General features: G+C 35.4%; 3 protein-coding genes, 1 long non-coding RNA gene and 1 pseudogene across 4 annotated transcripts; 3 read left to right on the top strand and 2 right to left on the bottom strand.

Moving 5' to 3' along the window:
• The first annotated feature begins 1,698 nt into the window (after window positions 1-1,698).
• LOC108860343 (putative cysteine-rich repeat secretory protein 37) lies at window positions 1,699-3,494 on the top strand. The gene is made up of 2 exons (XM_018634238.2): window positions 1,699-2,046; window positions 2,937-3,494. The coding sequence occupies exons 1-2, from the start codon at window positions 1,714-1,716 to the stop codon at window positions 3,393-3,395; spliced, it is 792 nt and encodes a 263-aa protein (XP_018489740.1). The 5' UTR covers window positions 1,699-1,713; the 3' UTR covers window positions 3,396-3,494.
• Window positions 3,486-5,541, bottom strand: LOC108858225 (uncharacterized; annotated as a pseudogene).
• A 1,234-nt stretch (window positions 5,542-6,775) lies between these two features.
• On the top strand, window positions 6,776-8,328 carry LOC108863566 (glucan endo-1,3-beta-glucosidase 8). Its single transcript, XM_018638030.2, has one exon. It carries the CDS (start codon window positions 6,844-6,846, stop codon window positions 8,326-8,328), a length of 1,485 nt encoding a protein of 494 aa, XP_018493532.1. The 5' UTR covers window positions 6,776-6,843.
• Window positions 8,329-8,344: 16 nt separating this feature from the next.
• Window positions 8,345-11,899, bottom strand: LOC108863565 (SNF2 domain-containing protein CLASSY 4). The gene is made up of 3 exons (XM_018638029.2): window positions 10,614-11,899; window positions 10,399-10,518; window positions 8,345-10,321 (listed from the first exon to the last, which is right to left on the bottom strand). Exons 1-3 carry the CDS (start codon window positions 11,742-11,744, stop codon window positions 8,471-8,473), a joined length of 3,102 nt encoding a protein of 1,033 aa, XP_018493531.2. The 5' UTR covers window positions 11,745-11,899; the 3' UTR covers window positions 8,345-8,470.
• LOC130495069 (uncharacterized) lies at window positions 11,758-12,500 on the top strand. Its single transcript, XR_008934329.1, has 2 exons — window positions 11,758-11,869; window positions 12,072-12,500. It is a non-coding gene; the product is annotated as an uncharacterized LOC130495069 (long non-coding RNA).
• The last annotated feature ends 8,211 nt before the right edge of the window (window positions 12,501-20,711 follow it).

The raw sequence follows: 20,711 nt of genomic DNA on the forward strand, positions 1-20,711 counted from the left end.
TTTTAGGAGAAAATATTTTTTTGAAAGATTTAGGATAGATTTAGTTTAGATTTAGGAAACTTCTGTAACCGAAAATGGAAGTTTCCATATTTTCACGATTTGCCTAGAATACGTATACTACCTACCCAGAACACCGTATAATAGGTGAGAACTGTATTCTACCTTCAGGCGTCATATAAAGTAAAATGTATAACAGATTATGACACGTAATGTAACCGAGCTCTGTGATTGAGTTGTGGTTATATCTCGTTTTCTAGCTGAAGGTACACCAAAGCCATCTTTCTTGATTATAGCGTAGCTGATTCTATCTTTGCCACGGTATAGAAGAAATGTTATGCTACGATATATAGCCTGGATATATCAGTGTTTTAAATTTAGAATCCGAACTATAAACTAAGTAGACTGCCAGAATGAATATTCTAACTGTAGCCAGAAGGTAAAATAAAATATGATTCAAATTTTTTTAAAAAAATATTTAAACTTATATATTGTCATACTTATGTTTTCTATACTTTTCATATTTTTTATATTTTTAAAACTCTATTTACTATTTTTCTCATAAAACAAGGGTAAAATATGTCCAAAATTGCCAAAAGTATGAAAAGTCTTATTGCGACAAACAAAAGTTCAAAGTGTCCAATTTTTCCAATTCTCCCTTTTTAAAATCCCATTCTGGAAACACAATGAAAACTTGTCCATTTTAGAAACTCGCGTCTGATTTGGACTGCAAAAGAATGACTATTTATCATTATTTATGATTAATGATTACCTGTTTAATTTTCCATTTGTGTATACTTACCATGGAGTAACTAATAGTTGAAATTTTATTTTTCTATTTTTATTGTCATTTCCGTATAATGACTTGACCTGAAATGAAGTCGGCTTCATTATTATATTGAAGGATAACATCTTTTGGTTTTCTAATTTTTATATTTTCTAATAAAATGTACAAAGCAAAACAACACCTCTATTAATTAGATTTCTAGCTAAAGCAAACAAAAAAGTTATTTACATGTTGATTAATCACACACACACATACACACACACATATATATATATATTAGACATTTCTAAAATGTCTCTATTTCTAATTTAGAAATCACGTTTTCACGTTTGAATTTTTTTTGTTTTCGCGTATCCGTTTCTGATTCCATACAACCTAAGTTATTAGTATGTTTAATGGACCAATTTTTGTCCCCTTACCTTACAAATGTTTGAAGTAATTAATCTGTCTATTTTAAAATTTTAAGTGAGCAATAAATATAAAATACTATAATTAGTGATCTTAACTAGACAGAGTTAGTGTCGGGTTTTGGGTATGTGCCAAATGTACAGCCTCTAAGTCCACATATAATTTTAACAAATTTTAATTATATTTAAGGTCAGTTTTTAAATTATAAAAGCTAAAATATTTTTGCAAATTATTATTATACTCTTACAAAATTAGAATATATTACAAAGTCTATTTAGATTCATGAGCCGTGGACGAAAAGTCTGGTATCATATTTTTAAGAGTTTAAACTTAGTAAAACACTCATAATTTAGACTTTTTCTTTGTCTCTCCCTTTCTGCCGCCGAAAATTTGCAAACTCTTTTCTCTTCTATCCAATACAATTAATTGAAATTCTTCAGACTCTCCTATATAAATATGTCGATACCAACACTTTACTTAACAAAAGAACCCTTAACTGAAAAGAATAACAATCTAAAACAATGAAAACTCCATATTCTTTATTCAAACATTTTCTTTTCTCTATTTTGGGCATGCCATTTCTCATGATACATAGTGTTTCATCATTAAACCTTACCAATGAGTATCTCAATCACAAATGCCTCCTTGATCAAGGGAAATATACCTCTGGAAGTGAGTATGAGGATAACCTTAACCGTCTCTTTCGTTCAGTTAGTAGTGATGCTTCTGGTATGATCGGTTTCGCATACACAAGTATTGGATCTACTCCCAATTTTCTTACTATCACTCTCCAGTGTCGTGGTGACTCTATTGGGTCTAAATGCCATACATGTACTGACACCGCAATCTCGGAGGTAAATCAACTATCATATATAGAAATATAAAGATTAGTTTTGCGGTGTTGTAAAACCTTATCTCTAGGCCAAAAGAGATATAACTACATGAGAAAAATCAGATCAGTGTTAATTAGAAAGATATCAGCTGAAATAGTTTGACATTTTTATAGTTAGGGGTAGAAAAATTATCAAAGATCTGCTCTAGATCCACTCCAATTATACAGATATCCGAAAGGTCAGACCCATGTGATAGAACCTCGGATCACTAAAAATAGGGATATATGGATTGTGTAAATATATTGTAGTTTTTTTTATTAATTGATCAAAGATATCATTAAACTTATACATAAAATTCATTTTTGAATTATTTTGTAATATTAATTTTACTTTCTGAAAAATAAATTTATGAATATTTTATTTCATTTTATATGATGCTACAAAAATTTAACTTGATATTATTTTTAATATTAAACACTATTTGTAAGGATTCATATCAAATTATGAATATCTACTGCTATTTTAATATTAAGATTGATATCCAGTATCTTGATATCAAAAACTTATCAATCCAAATATGAATAATCAGAACATGGATCTAACAGATCCGTATACCTTGAAGTATGTGGATATCTAGACCCGACTAAGTCAGTTTTAAATAGACATCACAATTTATCATAAACATTGTGTAGAAACCGAATTAAATATACAATATTTTCATTAAATGCAACTATGTTAATAAAGGTTGAAACTATTTATACAAGTGTGGTTTCTTTTAAAGCCTTACTTTTAACATTTCTCCTATTCATCAAAATAATCATTTACTAAACAAATGATTAGGAGAAGAAAGCTTTAACAGAATGTTAAATCACCATTTAAAATGATAAAAATATATATGGTTGTTAATGCAGTTTCGTAAGAGATGTCCGAAGAACAAAGGAGGAATCATATGGTACGACCAATGTTTTCTCTTTGTTACTACAATCAAAGAAGAAGATCTAATTAAAACTAATTACGAGAATATTTTTTCTATGTACAACTCAAATAACGTGAGAGGGGATAGAATTTTTTTTGCCAAGAGGGTGAGAGATTTTTTATATGAGCTCACACTTAAAGTCGAGAAAACAATCGAGGGCGATCACATCTTTTTATACGCGGCAGGAGAAAAGAAGCTTGGAAAAAATAAACTGTACGCAATGGTGCAGTGTATACAACTAACATTAGATTGTAAGAGTTGTCTGGAATGGAGTATCAAAAAACTTTTCAAAAACAGTGACATTAAACAAGGAGCAAGAGTTTTGGGTACGAATTGTGGTGTAAGATATGAGCTATACCCTTTTTTGGGGAGAAGCAATTTCACAGTGGTGTGAATACATCCTTTTCATAATTTCCAATTATGAGTTTTGTTTACTTTTTTATTTAGCTGAAATGTTACATTCATATATCAATAAAAATAGTGTTTACAAAAACATATCCTAAGAAACAGTTTAAGAGATCAAAATTGAATTTTTAAACAATAATTTCAATTGGTTTGGAATTGTTGAGGCTATTACCCAGTAGATGTACTTATCTTTTCTCTACAAGGCATGTCTCAAAGATCCATTAACCATAAACTCAGTCATAGTTGTCATACTTTCAGCAGGTCCTTTTGGCACAACCCCATAAGAGGCCATCACATTTGGATGGTGAAGATTCGCCAAGATCCTAGCTTCCCTCCAGAAATCTTTCGTCTGTACAAAACCATCAGTGTGAAGCTAATGGAGGAGACACATGATATAAAGTCGACTTAGGTAAGTAAAACCTGTCGTTCTTGCTCGGATGATCTACCAGAGAAGCAGCTATTCTTTATCCTCTTGATTGCAACATCATTCCTCTCCACTTCCCATAATAAACAGTTCCAAACGTCCCAGATCCTAGCTCATGTAATTCCTCAGAATCTGTATTCTTTATAATCTGAACTTGCAAAGACCAAAGTCAACGACAAACAACACTTAAAACAGAACCAACTGTCTGAATTTTTTTTGTCACCTGTAAGTTATAGATTCCAGCTTCTCCAATTGTATCTTCAGTATTTTTCCTGCATGATAAAAGATAGCATCATAGCCACACAAAGAGTACTCTACTAGAAAAAAAAGTTACCTACGTTCTTGATTTATAATACACACTTGTGTTATCTCCGTCTCTTGTATAGGAGTTGTTATCATCTGTCTTAATATGTAAACGAGGAACAATCGTAGCATCGTTTGTTACATCCTCAACTATGACCCCTGGACCGAGCAGATTCTTTTTGGAAAGATCATCAGAGATCTCTTAGTACGTGGGAGTACATCAAGATTGTCTTCTCTAACCAAAATATCAGCAAGATTCACGTTGGTATTGGTAGATAAAGAGAACACAGAGCTTCCAGAGTCTAGTGAACCGATGGAAGCAATCCTGACCACTCTATGGTATTAGGATCCTCATGGTTCATCCATTTCTTAACTTGAATCTCGTTTTTTCCTAGTTCTGGATTCTTGAAATAGAAGTCACTCTCTTCCCATTTCTCTGAACCAAAAGACATTGCCAAATAAGGTGACTTCTCTCTTACCATTTGCCATGGAGGTTTGGAGCAACCATGAAGGGGAAGTTATTGTCATAGATTCCATATGGATTAACAAAGTAAGAAGTGTCGGTATTGGGTCTCTTGTGTGCTGATGAAGTAAATGGAAGGTCATATGCTATCTGAATCCCATGCATATAATGAATAGAAGTAGGAGAGTCTAGAAGACTTAAGGTTGGGCTATAACCTGAAGCAGTTCCAAATTGTGTTGTTGCTTGACTTTTCCCACTTGAGCTCTTTTGAGGACTCACATCCACAAAGCCATTAAGAGCTGAAAGATAATGATAATGTTCAATATCTGTATGCTGAGTGTTTTGGTTTATGTTCTTGTTCTGTATCTCAGTTAAAGACACAAGAAACACTCTTATCCTCTTGGAACCACTCTTCTCTTCAGCTTCTTGATACTCTTCAATCATGTGAAGTAGATCTTCATCAGAGCGAAAGGAGATTAGTGCATCAAGATCTTCTCCTGGCAAATATCTTTTGAATCAACTCATTCAATCCAACATGTTTTAGACGTCTGATATTATCAGACTCGCCTCCAATGTATTTAAGCTTCCCATCACCAGACTGGTAAGATCTTTCCCTTAATTAAAACTGCAAAGACCCTTCAGTTTTACAGGCAAGGAAACATCTGATGCTGTTTGGTACATCCAAGGCGAGTCAGCAACATCTGAAACACCAGAATCAACTCTCTGGATCCCGAGGACTCGATTGAGATCCTCATAATGACTCTTCTCAACATTTTTACTAGCTTTCCTTTGAGCAATATAATTCTTCAAGAACTCATCTGAAAACTCCTCCCTTGTCTGAGTGCAAACATTGTCGTCATTCATCTTATTGCCACAATCGGCAATACCATGGAACCTATCCCTATTTAACATCTTACTTCAACTTCATGGAGTCTCCATTTTCATGGTCTCACAAGAACCAAACCAACAAAAGCAAAATTCTTATTCTTTCGTAATACATATCAAAAATGGCCCTCAGTTTCAGATACATTGTGCTCTTAGTATCCACGAACATATGTGATGTATAGTATTTTTACATGGTTTTAGCTATTGATTTTGATCATTTTAGTGTCTAGGAGTTGCATTTAGGCCTCATTAGGTGTTGCATAGGTACATATTGCATATACAGAGGCTGGAATGCACGATTAGGAGTTTTGGGGCGAAATCATGGACCAAACTGCACAAAATGGAAGTTATGGGGCCAAAGTCTCTAAACATGATTCTTCAAGGGTCAGTATCAGATTCTTGGGTTTTCATGACTTTTAGTGAGTAGTCTTTTAGAGCTTTCGGGTTGGTAGATTAGAGTGAAAAATGGATGATTGATGATGCTTATGACTAGATTAACATTGTTTTAAGCTTGTTAAGGGTTCTTAATGCTAGATTTGATTTGATCTCTCAGATTTAGATTCGAAGCTATTTCACGCCCGGAAGGTGTTTTGTTGAAATGCTTGAACAAACTTAGTATTGTCCTTTACATATTTGGCCAACGGAATTTGATGCCCGAGATGTTTAGTCGTTAGTAGACTTGTGATTCATGCATGCTTGCTTGTTTTAGGCCAACGGGAGTTGATGTTCTAAGCATGATAAGCATAGGGGTTTCTGTCACGGAAGTGGATTAATCTATTTAAACGAGATCTAGACTTTTAGAGCATATGTTAGTCGATGATGTCTAGTATCTAAGTCTGAAGTCAATCATCTCTAATCAATTACCTTACCCAAGAGCTCATCTTTTTTAGCTTATTTCTAGATTCTTAGCTTGTTTTACCATTAGATATATAGTTTTGCACTGATAAATCCTTTTTTTTTTCATTCGAAGTCTGATACTATGTATGGAAGAGAAGGCGGATGGAAGCTAAATTGCGCAAATTGATAACGTTGAATTCCTGATCGTTGTTATATATATGCTCATTGCTCATCTACATAAAATGCCACATGTTTTTTAACTTTCAACAAAAAGAATCATCTATTATGTGAATTTTTTTTTCAAGTAATACAGTATGTGGTGGTCAAATGCTACGTGGATTGTCAAAGAGGCATGCAGAAAGTGTTTCCGCAAAGACAATGGCTGTTTTGCATGTTGTGTCTGCTCCTTTAACTGAATCAAGGACAAATCACAGATCCAATCACCTTTCATCTTCTTCCTTGTATAACACCATTACAACCCCATAAAGAAAAGAGAAAAGATTCATCTAAAAGACACGAGACAAAATGGCAGAACAGAGATCAAGATCAACAAACAGTTTCTTCTCTCATCAGATTCTATGTCTATTTCTTGTCTCACAAGTCTCCATCGCCTCTTGCAGCAATACTAGTGTAGGAGTGAACTGGGGAACAATGGCGAGTCACCAGCTTCCACCTGAAAACGTGGTGAAGATGCTAAAGGACAATGGGTTCACTAAACTGAAACTCTTCGAAGCCGACCAAAACATCTTAAACTCTCTAATTGGTTCGGAAATCGAAGTCATGATCGGTATACCAAACCGGTTGCTTAAAGAAGTCGCTCAAGATCCATCCGTAGCAGCTTCATGGGTAGAAGAGAACGTCACCGCTTATTCTTACCAGGGTGGAGTCAACATCAAGTACATAGCTGTCGGAAACGAGCCTTTCCTTCAGACATATAACGGAACTTACGTTGAGTTCACATTACCAGCTCTCGTCAACATACAAAGAGCACTCGAGGAAGCTGATCTGAAAAACGTGAGAGTCACGGTTCCTTTCAACGCAGATATTTACTTTTCTCCCGAATCAAACCCTGTTCCATCAGCTGGAGACTTTAGACCTGAGCTCAGAGATGTAACGATTGAGATTATCAATTTCTTGTATACACACGATTCTCCTTTCACAGTCAACATCTACCCTTTTCTAAGTCTTTACGGAAACGCTTACTTCCCTGTGGACTTCGCCTTCTTTGATGGGAGTAACAACTCTTTGAGAGATGGAGATTTGGTTTATACTAATGTGTTTGATGCGAACCTCGACACTTTGGTTTGTGCTATGGAAAGATACAGCTTCTTGGGGATGAAGATCATCGTGGGAGAAGTTGGATGGCCTACGGATGGAGACAAGAACGCTAACGCAAAGAGTGCAAAGAGATTCAACCAGGGAATGGTAAAGCATGCTATGTCTGGTAATGGAACTCCCGCGAGGAAAGGAGTGATCATGGATGTTTATCTCTTCAGCCTTATCGATGAAGACGCAAAGAGTATCGCTCCGGGGACTTTTGAGAGGCATTGGGGCATCTTCGAGTTTGATGGTAGACCCAAATACGAGCTCGATTTGTCTGGTAAAGGTGATGATAAGACCCTGGTTCCTGTACAAGACGTGAAGTATCTTCCTAAAACTTGGTGTGTTCTTGGCACTAACGCGTTTAACCTCGATGACTTGGCTGATAACGTCGACTACGCTTGTAGCTTATCTGATTGCACAGCACTTGGGTATGGCTCCTCTTGCAACCACCTTACCAACGTGGGTAATGCTTCATATGCGTTTAATATGTATTATCAGATGCACGATCAGAAAACATGGGACTGTGACTTCTTGGGGTTGGGTTTGATCACTGATGAAAATCCCTCTGATGATCATTGCGAGTTTCCTATCATGATTGATACAGGAAACTCACCAAGGTTGCAGCCTCGACCTTCGTTAGTGTTAGCCATGGTTTTAGTTATTATTTTAGTTCTTCCCCTTTTGTAAACAGAACCCTTGCAAATGAAATCTTTCAAGCTAAAGATTATCTCTTAGTATAATCGCATATAACTCGAGCGAGCGTTATTAATATATAAACGTTTGAGAGAGTCTTATGAGAGGTATTAACAGAAACAAAATGACATTACCATCAGAGGATGTCGGTAAACATATCAGATTCCTTTTTGCGATAAAGTACTTTCCCGAACATATCTTTCAGCTTCTCATGGCGAACCATCTCGTCCAGGATTTTATCTTCAGACACAACATCGTTTTCAATAAGCTTGTCCTTCTCGTTGGTAGGAGAGAAGACCATTTCGGAGATGCGATGTTTCTTGGTTTGCTTACAGTACTTTCCCCATTCAGTTGTGCCTTTGACCATAAGATGGTAAGTGTACACAACCCGTTTCTGACCAATCCTGTAAGCTCGACTTATGGCTTGCCTCTCAACAGAAGGGTTCCAAACAACGTCGAGGAGGACAACTCTCGAAGCGCCGACAAGATGAATACCCTCGGAACACGCTCCTGTTGATGCTAGTAGCACTTTAGATTTACTGTCTGGTCTATTGAAGTTGTTGATCAGATGCTGTCTTATTGTTTGTTTAAGCTGACCATGCATATAGAGAATCTCTTCACCTTCCTTCCAGCCAAATACAGCATTCAGCTGGTCTCTGATCAGCTCTAGAGTGTCAATGTACTGGCTAAACACCAAGACTTTCTCGTTCACTGTTTGACTGAAGCGGATGAAGTCAATCAGGAACCTAGTCTTCGCACCTTCTTTGGAGTCAAGCCTAAGGCTCTCCAGGACTTTCAATGCTACCGGCCCAATTGTTAACCGTTCCTTGTCGGTCTGCTTGCAGCACATATACAGAGATGGGTGTACCGAAACAGCTGAAAGCTTGTGCTCAAGCTCAAACGTGTTTTGAGAATGGTCAATTCTTTTCAGGATCTTCTCTTGTTGAAAAGGCGGGTTCAACATCACCACACAGTCTCTAAGACCGGGAAGGCTTTCTCTCAGGATGTTACCTTTGTGGACATGAACAAAAGGAGCAATCATATCCTTAAGCTCCGAGATTCCAACCTCTTCATCGAACCTCCCGTTTTTGCCTTCTTGGCTCAACCTTGTGAGGTCTTGGAGCCTCGAAGAGATCTTATCTGCATAAGCTGGTCTTGTCAGGCACAATACGTTAGAAAGCTCCTTGAAATTATTCTGGAACGGTGTCCCTGAAAGAATGATGCGCTTCAACGTTTTGACTTCAGTGAGCACTTTCCAAATGCAACTGTTATGGTTCCTCGGTGTGTGGCCTTCGTCAAGGACCAGCAGCCCGGGCAACTCTAGCAACATCTTTCTAAACTCTTGTACTTCGCCGGCGCACCTATTACCGGCGAGCTTCTCATACAGATTGTAGCTGATCCCAAGAATGCTTTTCTTGTTCGTCCAAGAATATAGCTTAACCATACGGACAGCATCCTTGTTTCTCCTAAGGTGCCTATTTCCCTTTAGAAGCGAGACAGCTGATTGGTTCTCTTGCCCTGAGAAGTCTTGACTACTCATGTTATAAAACGGAATGTTCGAATTCCATTTTTTGAACTCTTCTTCCCAAGTAAGCATTAAACTAGCAGGGGCTATGACCACAGGATGGCTCTCTGGGAACTGTTCTAAGAATGACTGAAGAAACACGATGGTCAAACGCGTCTTACCAGTTCCAGGGGAGTGAGAGATAATGCATCCGCCACTTTCTTTTCCTACTGAGCTCTTCAACTCGTCAAGTTTTGTTGTCCCAGCTAAGTTCTTCCACATAAATTCAAAGCCTTCTTGTTGGTGTGGGTACATAGTATTCTTTATGCCAGGGATGTATTCCCAGACTGTTCCTTGTGTATTTTTCGAAGACTCCATATCTCTGCTGCGGTCTGAAGCTTCAAAATCAAGGCTGTCAAGTAAAGTGCTACCCTTTTTGTCACTGCATGTCTTCTTGTCATTAATGTTAGCACGATACTTGTCCTGCAAAATGCAGAGGAAAGAACTAAAAAACAATGTCAGCAAGTATAGTACATATTTTTTAGCACAAATGATGCTACCATAGTGGGGGAGACATCTCTGATCTCGACGGAGACATAAGAACAGTAGCGGCACTTTAGACCAACTTCTTCGTCAAGTACGAAGTCATGCTTCCCGTTGCTACATGAGACATCTCCACACTAAAGCAAAAGATTCAATTTCTTGTCTTAACAATGACCAACAAAAAAAGCATGATCATCAGGAAAAGAAAAAACAAGAGAAACAGTATTCTTACTTTATAATGAGTAGAAGAGTGTACACCTTCCAATGATAAAGCTAAGGCCATATCTTCCCACAACCTGTCTATCTCCTTCTCCTCTTCTGTTTTCTCTATTGGCTCATGCTCCTCCTCACAACCAAATCTAAGGTTTACATGAGTTGAAACCCAAGGTTTTCCACCAACACCAAAACTCTCACCACCATCCTCACAAACAGAGTCTCCCACCTGATCAGTCACATTCAAGTGTTTCTTCTTTTTCTCCCTATGGTATCTCCTTCGTTTCCTCTCTCTAACTACTGGATATTCACCAGAGTTCTCTCTAGCTATTGGATCCTCTCTAGTATCAACCTCTGCTGCTGTTTCTTCCTCGTCATCCCCGGAGCAGATGTCTTCATCAAAAATCTTTGTTCTCTCCCAAACAGATTTTGCTAGCAGCTTAAATACATCCAAATCATTCTTCTTATAATAACTCTTCCGCTTCTCCCTCTTGTATACTCTTTCACTTGGGCTCTTATTCTTCACTTTAGCAGTGTTTCTGGCATCACCACCAACCTCATCATCATCATCAGAACAATCAAAACCACTATCAGAGCTCCCTGTATAAGTAGAATCTGAGCTTTCCTTTATGTAATCAGAAGAGTCAGACTCAACATCTTCTTCTTCTTCTTCATCACTATAGTCATCTTCACCACAAACCTCAGTTCCTGAGTCTTCTTCGGAACCACAACTTAGACTCACAACCTCGTCCGTCTCTGTAACCTTCTTCTCCTCCTCCTCATCAATCGAATTCACAGTATAAGCACAGTTCCTATCTCGATCAGGCAATTTCGATTTTAAACTAGGAGCAATCACTGATGGTGAACCTACATTATCATCATCCTCCTCCTTACCTTTCGGGTAGATAGTCTCCACGAACTCGACATCATCGACGTCGTCATCTTTCCTCTTCTTTTCACGTCGCCGTTTCGGTTTAGGTTTCGGCGGAGAAACAGCAGCATCGCGCAGGGAATCTCTCTTCTTCCGCCTCTCAATCCTACTCCTTGATTGATTCTCCACATCGATCCCCTTTGATCTATTCAGAAGCGAGTTCAAGTACGACTCCGTCTTCGAACGAGTTCTTCTGCCGACGCAAGTAGTCATATCCATGGTTCAATTTAAGAAGAGATTTTGCTTGAGAGAGAGAGAGAGTGCAATCGAAAACCCTAGCAGAGAGATTTTGCCATGGAGGGAAGAAGAAGATGATTAGTCATCTACTTTTGTTTCCTTTGGCGGTAACGTTTCAACTTTCTCTTTTTTTTTCTCCCAAAGGGTTTTCATCTGCTTCTATTTGGAAGTGGGACCGGGTTTTATTGTAGTTTTTTGAAATAATGAGGGGTCAAAGTGAAAATGTTTTGGGAACTTTTACTAGTTCTACGGTTTTAGGTAAATTCTTTAGAATCTTAGATAAGTATGCTTCAATGCCCATTGGTTCAGATTGATTCGTACGGGAACTTCGAAGTTAAAGGTCGGACAACTGTTGTCAGCAGCAGAGGTATTTTAATACCTCCAAGTACTAACATTTCCTTTTTATTTCTTGTTAGTGTCCGAATGGAACAGCGGGACAAATGCGGTTCTCCCGCCACATGCAGTTCTCCCGCACTGCATTCACCATTCACTATTTTCTTTTTGTAAAAGCAGTTCAAGCGGAGATCTACATGCAGTTCAATATTTGTTATCTTTTTGTGGAAAAAGCAATGCAGATCTCATCCGCTAACATTTGGTGATGTTGATCTGCTTTTTTTTTGTCAATAAATAACTTTGTTACAACATATAACTTTAAAATATATTTATCTAATCTTGTGAATATAATATTTTTACTTTATTTTATTTACAATTTTAATAATACAAAATTATCATTCTCTACTTGTTATTTTTTGTCATATAGTTTTTACTTTTTAAAATAATCATTTTAATATAATACATATTTCAATATATTATGTATATCTATAGTAATATAATTTAAATATGTTTACTAATGTAAGAGATGTATATTTTGTATCACGCAAATATATGGTAATATAATTTAAATATGTATACTTATGAAGAGAGATGTATATTTCATTTATATACTTAATTATGATATGTATTATGAAAATATATAGTAATATAATTGAAATATGAACAATAATGGAAGATATATATCATTAAATTTTTATTTTAAAATTGTGACATTATGGATTTAGTGCAATAATTTTTGTTATTTATATATTATATTTATATATTATGTACTTTGATATATTTTATTATAATCTTTTAAACATTTAATCTACTTTATTTGGATTTTTTTCATTTAAAACTATAATAACTGTTTGTCCTGATTGTTCCGCATTTCTCCTGCATGTTCTGTACTTCTCCTGCTTGATCTGCACTTCTCCTGCTTGATCTGCTTGATATGCACTTCTCCTGCTTGATCCGCTTAATCCGCTTGATCTGCACTGCTTGAACCGCTTTTACCATTCGAAGCCTTAAAGTGATATGCAAAGAAAAGCAGATTTGTCTATGATTTTCTTTTGGATTGGAGTCTGGTTGGTGAACATTAACTCAGATTCCGACCAAAAATAGTTATTGAGAGTAACTAAATTTTAAAAGAAAGATTTTAGTGTAATTAATAGTGAATTGGAGTAACTGAAAGTACATAAATGGAAAACAAATTAAATAATATAATCAAAAGTATTTTTTCTTAATGATTGATTTTTATCACTAATTATCTTATGACATCTACCTTCATAAAATTTATGCTATAGTATTCTCTCTTTTTGTATGAACGATTAACTGATACTTCCACAACTCACTAACATAAGAATTGTTGAATAGATTGATTAAACTGATAGTTCTTTTTAACGAAAAAGTTATGATAATATAATCTCAGTTAATAATATTCTTTAATATATTTTTATCGTGAAATGAAATTATCATTATAACAAGATTAAAAATATACTGAAAGATAACATATTTCAATATTAAAATTTAATGATGATTATGTCAAAATCTATATTGATTTGTTTTTCAATATTTATTTTTGGTTGGAAAAATTAAATGTCTGAGATTGTTTTTTTTTTTGTTGTTGAAAATGATAAATTATATAAAGTATGAAGTGACTAATAAATGTGATAGTTAGTTTTTTGGTTGAGAAAATTGAATGGCTGAAATTGTTTTGTCTTTTCTATAGAAAACAACAAATGATGTAAGAGATGAATTGACTAATGAATGCAATGGTTGAATATTGGTGGAAACATTAAATGGCTAGAATTATTTAATTTTTGTGAAAAAAGACAAATGATGTGTGCATGAAGTGACTAATGAATGCAATGGTTGGATCTAGGTTAGAAAAATTCAACGGCTAAGATTGTTTCTCTTTTTTTTGGTAGACAATGACAAATTATGTAAGACATGACTAATGAATGTAATGGTTAGATCTTGGCTGAAAATATTCAACGGCTAAGATTTTTTTTTCATTTTTTGGTATAAAATGACAAAGTATGTAAGATAAAGTGACTAATGAATACAATGATTTGATATTGGCTAGAAAAACTCAACGTCTAAGAATTTCTCATTTTTTGGTTAGATTTTAGCTGGAAAAATTATGTAATACATGAAATGACTAATGAATGCAATGGTAATATTTTGGTTAGAGAATTGACTAATAAGTGCATTAATTATATCTTGACTGCAAAAATTCAACAGCTAAGATTTTTCATTTTTGGTAAAAAGTGACAGATTAAGTAAACATGATGTGGCTAATGGATGCACATATATAATCATACCTAAAATCAACAGTACATTACTTTCTTTTGGAGATAACATAAATATCGGATCATCTCAATGTGATCACCTACACTCGTGTATCATGGTCAAATCCCTAATATTTTTTCTTTGACATAAAAATATGTGAAAGCATATTTTAGTCACGTATGGCTAAAACATCTAATATATTAAAATTGAAGTACAAATATGGATTACTCGTAAAATAATATTGTAATTACATTCTAATACCACTCATAATTTTACTCTTAAAAATAATTAATTTTAATAAATGAATTTACAAAACACATAATAAATATTAGTTTCCTTAAAAATCTTAGATGTTTTCCTAATATTTCTCTAACCTAAAATATTGGAATCTTTCATTTACTAAAAAATATAAAATCTAAAAGAAAAAATTGTGAAAAAGGTATATTATAGGATATGTTTTCCAAGATATAAGATTTTTTTGTCAACCGTACATTGATTTTTGGAGTGATTTTTATACCATGAATATGTTTGAAATATATGTTTTCCAAAATAGTGATTCAAATAAAAAATAAAATGTTAAATCGTTTATCAAAAGATTTAGAAGTATGTATCTTCTCTATTAAAAGAAAGTCATAACATTTTTCATGTGTGGTATTTTTAATTACACCATCTTTTAGAAAGTTTATCAAATTACATAAGTTAATCATCATATTTTTTTAATATTTTAATATTTTATTTAAAATATAAATAAATATTGTTTAAGAAAATTCTAAGAAATATTGTTTATGTAAAATAGTATTGTTACATAATACTCTCAAAATATTTTTTACCGAAATAAAATATGTATAAAATTAATTGTAATGACATTATAAGCCACATGAATATAGACATTTAAAGTTATATAATATATATAAATTACATTAATTTAGTAATAATTTTTTTATATAAACTAAAATGTTATAGTATAAGAAAACCCGCACGGATGTGCGGGTCAAGATCTAGTTAAGATTGAAAGTCTTTTTTTTGTTGGAGAGAAAATCCCACATTGACAATATGTATAGGACTTAATGTAATATTAGATCTTGACAACAATCAAATAGTGCATATCCATATCAAATAGTAAGGAATGTAGTCTCTTACTATATATCCAAGTTATATGCACTTTGGTAATCAATTAAATTTTTAATAAATAACATATCAAGATTTGGGAGAGTTACTTTTAGTTGAGTAACATCAAGTATTATACTAAATCTATAGACGGTTCAAAGAAAAAATGTCTTTGATGTATGTTGTGTATTCTCAACAACAAAGTATATAGTTTACTCATCAACAAATGTACATATGCTACTGTAGTTATTATGTACATGGTTCAAATGTTAGATCTCAAAAAGATCAAGCATTTAGACTATACAAACAAGAGTTAATGACGAAATCGAGTATAATTTGTGGAGCAAACTATTAAATACTAAATGGGCTTAATGATGAAATTGAGCTTAAATTTGTGGAATATGATTTTAATGTAAAACTAGATTTTTTATCTGCACTTTTAAAGTGCGGATATTTTTCCCTTTCCAAATTATATATAAATGTGTAAAATATTTGTAATTTCATGTGTATATATATTTTTCAACTTTACTACAAACTGTTTTTTTAGAAAAGCTTAACTATTAAATTGCAAGAGAAAAGAAATTTTTTACAGAGGTACCCACAGTAAGTCAAGTAGTCTATCATATCGCAAAAGATACAAACTTGAATCAGAGTTTGAAATGAGAGAAGTTATGTAGTGAACCATAACTGGAGTTTCGAGGAAGAGAATTATGGCCTGTCAATCCTTAAGCTCGAGATCCTGTTTTTAACCATCAGCTTTATTTGGGCAACTAGACCATCTGAAGAAGTAAACTGAGCACTGTGCAGTCGATTGTTTCTCTCTGTCCAGAGTGTATAGAGCGTTGCTAGCAAGCAAAGGAGGAGAAGGGTCTTGCGAACCTTGTTTGACGTGTGGCTGTTAAGTGAGGGAGGAGAGCGTTCCATTTTCTGAGTGAAGTAAAGTTGCATTTTTCTGCTATTGTTCTCCAGATCTCCCAGGTGAAGTTGCAGTCAAAGTAGCAATGAACAATTGACTCGTCTTCGGCATTACAATAAAGACATCGTTTGCAATCCCCAGCTCAGAATTCTGTCACGGATAGGGCATCTGTTCTTGACCATCAGCCAGACTAGGAACATATGTTTTGGTATCCCACCTGAAAACCACACTTCCCTGTGCCAAGAAACAACAGGAGTAGATGGGCGAAGTAAATGATATATTGCGCCCATGTTAAATATAACACGACTCTGATTTCCAGGCCACCATTCTAATTCATCACTGTAATCGTTTAGTGTCAGAGTAGAAAGGTAGGAAATAACCTCCAGCTGCCTATCAGACCTAGCGTTTGGGACGATCCAAGCTCCCTCCTCCCATAGTTCAGCAGGAGTAGCGTTTTTGTCGACCGGGAAGGGTATTGAACCAGAAGTGCCAATATATTCTGAAAGCTTCCCATGAGGAGACCAATTTGAGGACCAGAAATAAGAGGTTTTGCCATAGTGAACTTGCTTCTTTATCCAAGGATAAATAATTTCCCTAGCTTCAAGCAGCTTATTCACAAGCCACGAGTGTTTCTGTCTCGTGTTAATGATCCAGAACTTTTCAATATTTCCCTCGAGAATTTCATCTCTAAACCACGAGGACCAGATTGAGTCTTTGACAAAGAAAATCAACCAGATCATTTTTAATGCACACGCCATGTTACAAGCTTCTAGATTTCGCAGGCCAAGACCACCTTCTTCTTTTGCATAACAGCATCCTTCCCATGAGATCTTAGCTGATACAGTTGCCGTAATATCTCCCTTCCAAAGGAATTTAACACACACAGAGTCGATTTCACTAATGACAGTCTTCGGGATGATGAAGGAGATGGTCCAAAAGTTTGTGATTCCATTTATGACAGAGGACATCAAATTACAGTCTACCAGCATAATTTAGTTTTTTTACTGTCCAGAGAGCAGCTTCGCTTTTATCGACTGAAGAAGAGGAACACACTGATGTAAGGATATTTTTTTGTGTGCAGAGGAACCCCCAGATAGCGTATTGGAAGCACACCAGAAGAGAGAGGAAACCATCCGAGAAAATTAGGAAATCATTAGAAAAAGAGATGAGTAAGCTTTGTTTTTCCACATCGAGGATGGTATTGAAATAGTCCTATTGCCGCTGCTCTTTCAAGAGCAAGTGAGAGATCATATGGAGTTTCAAATTATAGAGCGTTAGTGCTGAGAAGCTGGTCAAACCCACTCGGTCCAACCCACCCCACCGTGGGTGGAGTCATTTTTTGACTCAAAAATTTGATATGCATGACCCGTAAGAAGAATGTTACACCCGCATCCGCAAGGTTAAGCTTCATGACCAACAGATAATTATTTTATTTATATTTGAAATACATATTTTATACTATTACTTTGTAAAGCAAGAATTATATTTTCAGTCAGCAATTCAATGCATCGATGTTAAAGAGTCAGCTAGAATATGTAATAACAACTATCCCGGCGAGATAGCAGAACCTGAGGATGGCAATGGTGAAACAGCTTAGGTTGAGAAGTTGTAACCATAGAGAGACTGTGCCATGCATGAGCACTCCACCAGAAGACCTAGGGAGGAGTTCCTCGAAGACAAAAGAGTCACAAGACTGTGTTTCCTGGTTTGGAGTTCGGTTCTAGAGTGTCAAGGAATGATTATGTGCCTTCTTACGGGAGCCTTATACTTGGGTTCAAAGAATCAGAAGTCACAACGCCGTTGTAGCTAAGTTAATGGACTGAAGAAAGTTATGGGTGTAAGCTTGCGCACATGCTGTTCAAAACGAGAAGGTACAAATGGGAGTGGTGGATAAGTGATCTGCTTTGAACATGTAAGAGCTAACAAGTCTACATCTTTCAACAATTGTAAAGTATCTGAACATGTAATGTATCTTTAATTTTCTTATGTAACTTTGTACTTAATGTACTATTATTATTAGTTGAATCCTTCTCCAAGACCGCTCGCCGTATGGCGAGTGTGGTTAATCCCGGACAGTCCGTCGAATCGATATCATGCACTCTCGTCCGGTCTTCATAATACCATTCGTCGAACCATGACTGCACTGCCTCTTTTTTCGTTTCGATTGGAGTTATCGTTGTAACTTTACGATAAAAACCGCTAAGATTTGTCTTTGTGTAAAAATTCAAATCAGTCGAATAAAATAGTGACGGTTAACTTAAAACACCAATTGTTTCGATTATACGATTGTTTTAAGGATCTTTTTGCAAAACCGGCATCGTATCGAAAGGGATTTCTCAAAGAAATCGCAAAAACGTCAAAGGCCGAAGAAAGGCCCAAAGAGGTCTAAAACGCTGCCGAATGTCCACTTATGATTTTAGATGAGATTGAGCCCAAAATTTCTATGACGGTTTATTTTTTATTTCGCAGGAAAAGATAAATGTCAAGTTTCCGAAGATAAATGTAAAGTTTCGAGGATAATCATGAAGGTCGAAGAAAAATGGAATATATCCATTTTGCGATAAACTCGACCCTGGGGCGGAGAGGAAAGAAGCAAACTTACTTTGGAGGAATATATAAGAAGATCTTAGGCAAGATGCACAAGTATAGATCTTTTGGGACCAGAGCATACTTAACAGTTAGATCAATTTAGGCAATTGTCTGTTTTCGTTATCGAGCTGCGAGTCAACTTGGTTAACAGTCTTAGGTTGCTAGAACTAGGGAACTCGACGACAGCTCTTTCGGCCAAGGCTTATACTTGTTGTTCGCGTTCAAAACGCGAATTCGAAATAAGATCTACTTGCTCTCTTTCGTTCTTTACGTTTATTATATTTTCTTTTTTCACATACTGATTGCATTGTGTGTGGCCCCACATATTTCCGGAATCTTCGGGGAAAGCCAGGTTTACTTGACTTTCCTCTGATTAATAATCTCGACGGTGTGAATTTCAGTTCTCACAATATTCATTAAACATGGACTTGCACTATATGTTAGATAATCCAATCAACACAGATACGATCAACTTTTTACTATGTAATCTGTATTATAACATGCTAGTGGCTAGTGTAACGTAATTATACCTTCCTTATGTGTTCAAGTTCAGCATCATATTCTAAGAAGAAACTAAGATACTTGACTGGTATATCGACCTGTGACAAAAGTAATACAAGTTCCAAACTGCAGTTAGATATTTCACATGGGAGAAATGGTTGGTAGTTATCAATGCCAAAACTGGATCACAGTGCAATGAACAAAGTTATATGCTAGTACCTCCAGGTTTCCTTAGATTTCTCTGTGCTTTTCAGTGGAGTCTTGCCCACCACTAAACGCATATATGTTTATCTGTACATAATAAATACTTTCATCAAGTTATCTGGATTCATATTTTTTTAGGACTGGAGTTGTAATTTACGTTTACAAGTTTTGAAACTCAGTTGTGGTTATAGCATAAGTGACTGCCCATTTGCGTCAAAAAGTGTGCGAAAAGGTTATTACCAAAATCGATCCAGAGCTGAACATAATTACCTTGTTTTTAGTGTCTTTTGCAGCCTCAGTTACATAGATACAGAGTTTGGATCGCTAGCAGACATTTTCCCATTCTGTCCCTACGAAAAAGGTGTCCATTGCATTATGCATTCAAAAGCATGAAGGTCTGGTGTAAGCAAACATATCTCTATCACTCTCAGTAACTCTAGAAGGCTACAAAAGAAAGTACACCTGCCTGCAGAGAAAGGTAAAATGATGACTGAATCAGAGCAAGCTTGATATGTATAGTCTAACCGTGGTGCAACATGGCGAGTCATCCTAAAATAAGGATCCTGAATAAAAAAAGGAAAGATTGATTATTAACAGAAAATAGGAATCATAACACTCGTTGGGTTGTAAATGTAGAAATTAGTTTATAGATTTGTTGATGTAGTTATATTTTATATAGTTTTAAAAATTGAACGAAAAATGAAAGATATTCCTATAACATTTTAATTCCTACAACATTTTTTTCCAAAACCAACTTAATATATAATTCCTTACAAATAAATCTTCCAGAACCATTTTTTATTTTTCAATGTACTTTTAAAAACTAAAAAAATATGATTAGTAATTTTTAAGGTTGAAAAATAAAATTTAAAGTTTTTTTTTTATATCTCTGGTGTCTGGGCAGCCACTTTCACAAATATCCCCCGAAGGGGTCCAGCGCCCCAGCAGTAAGGATGTTAAATCGCTGTGGCCGGGTTTCGAAGCTGGGTGGCGGGCACCTCAGCCGAGGTTCCATTACCACCAGG

This window comes from Raphanus sativus, chromosome 5, assembly GCF_000801105.2.
Source record: "Raphanus sativus cultivar WK10039 chromosome 5, ASM80110v3, whole genome shotgun sequence".
NCBI classification, from domain to species: domain Eukaryota; kingdom Viridiplantae; phylum Streptophyta; class Magnoliopsida; order Brassicales; family Brassicaceae; genus Raphanus; species Raphanus sativus.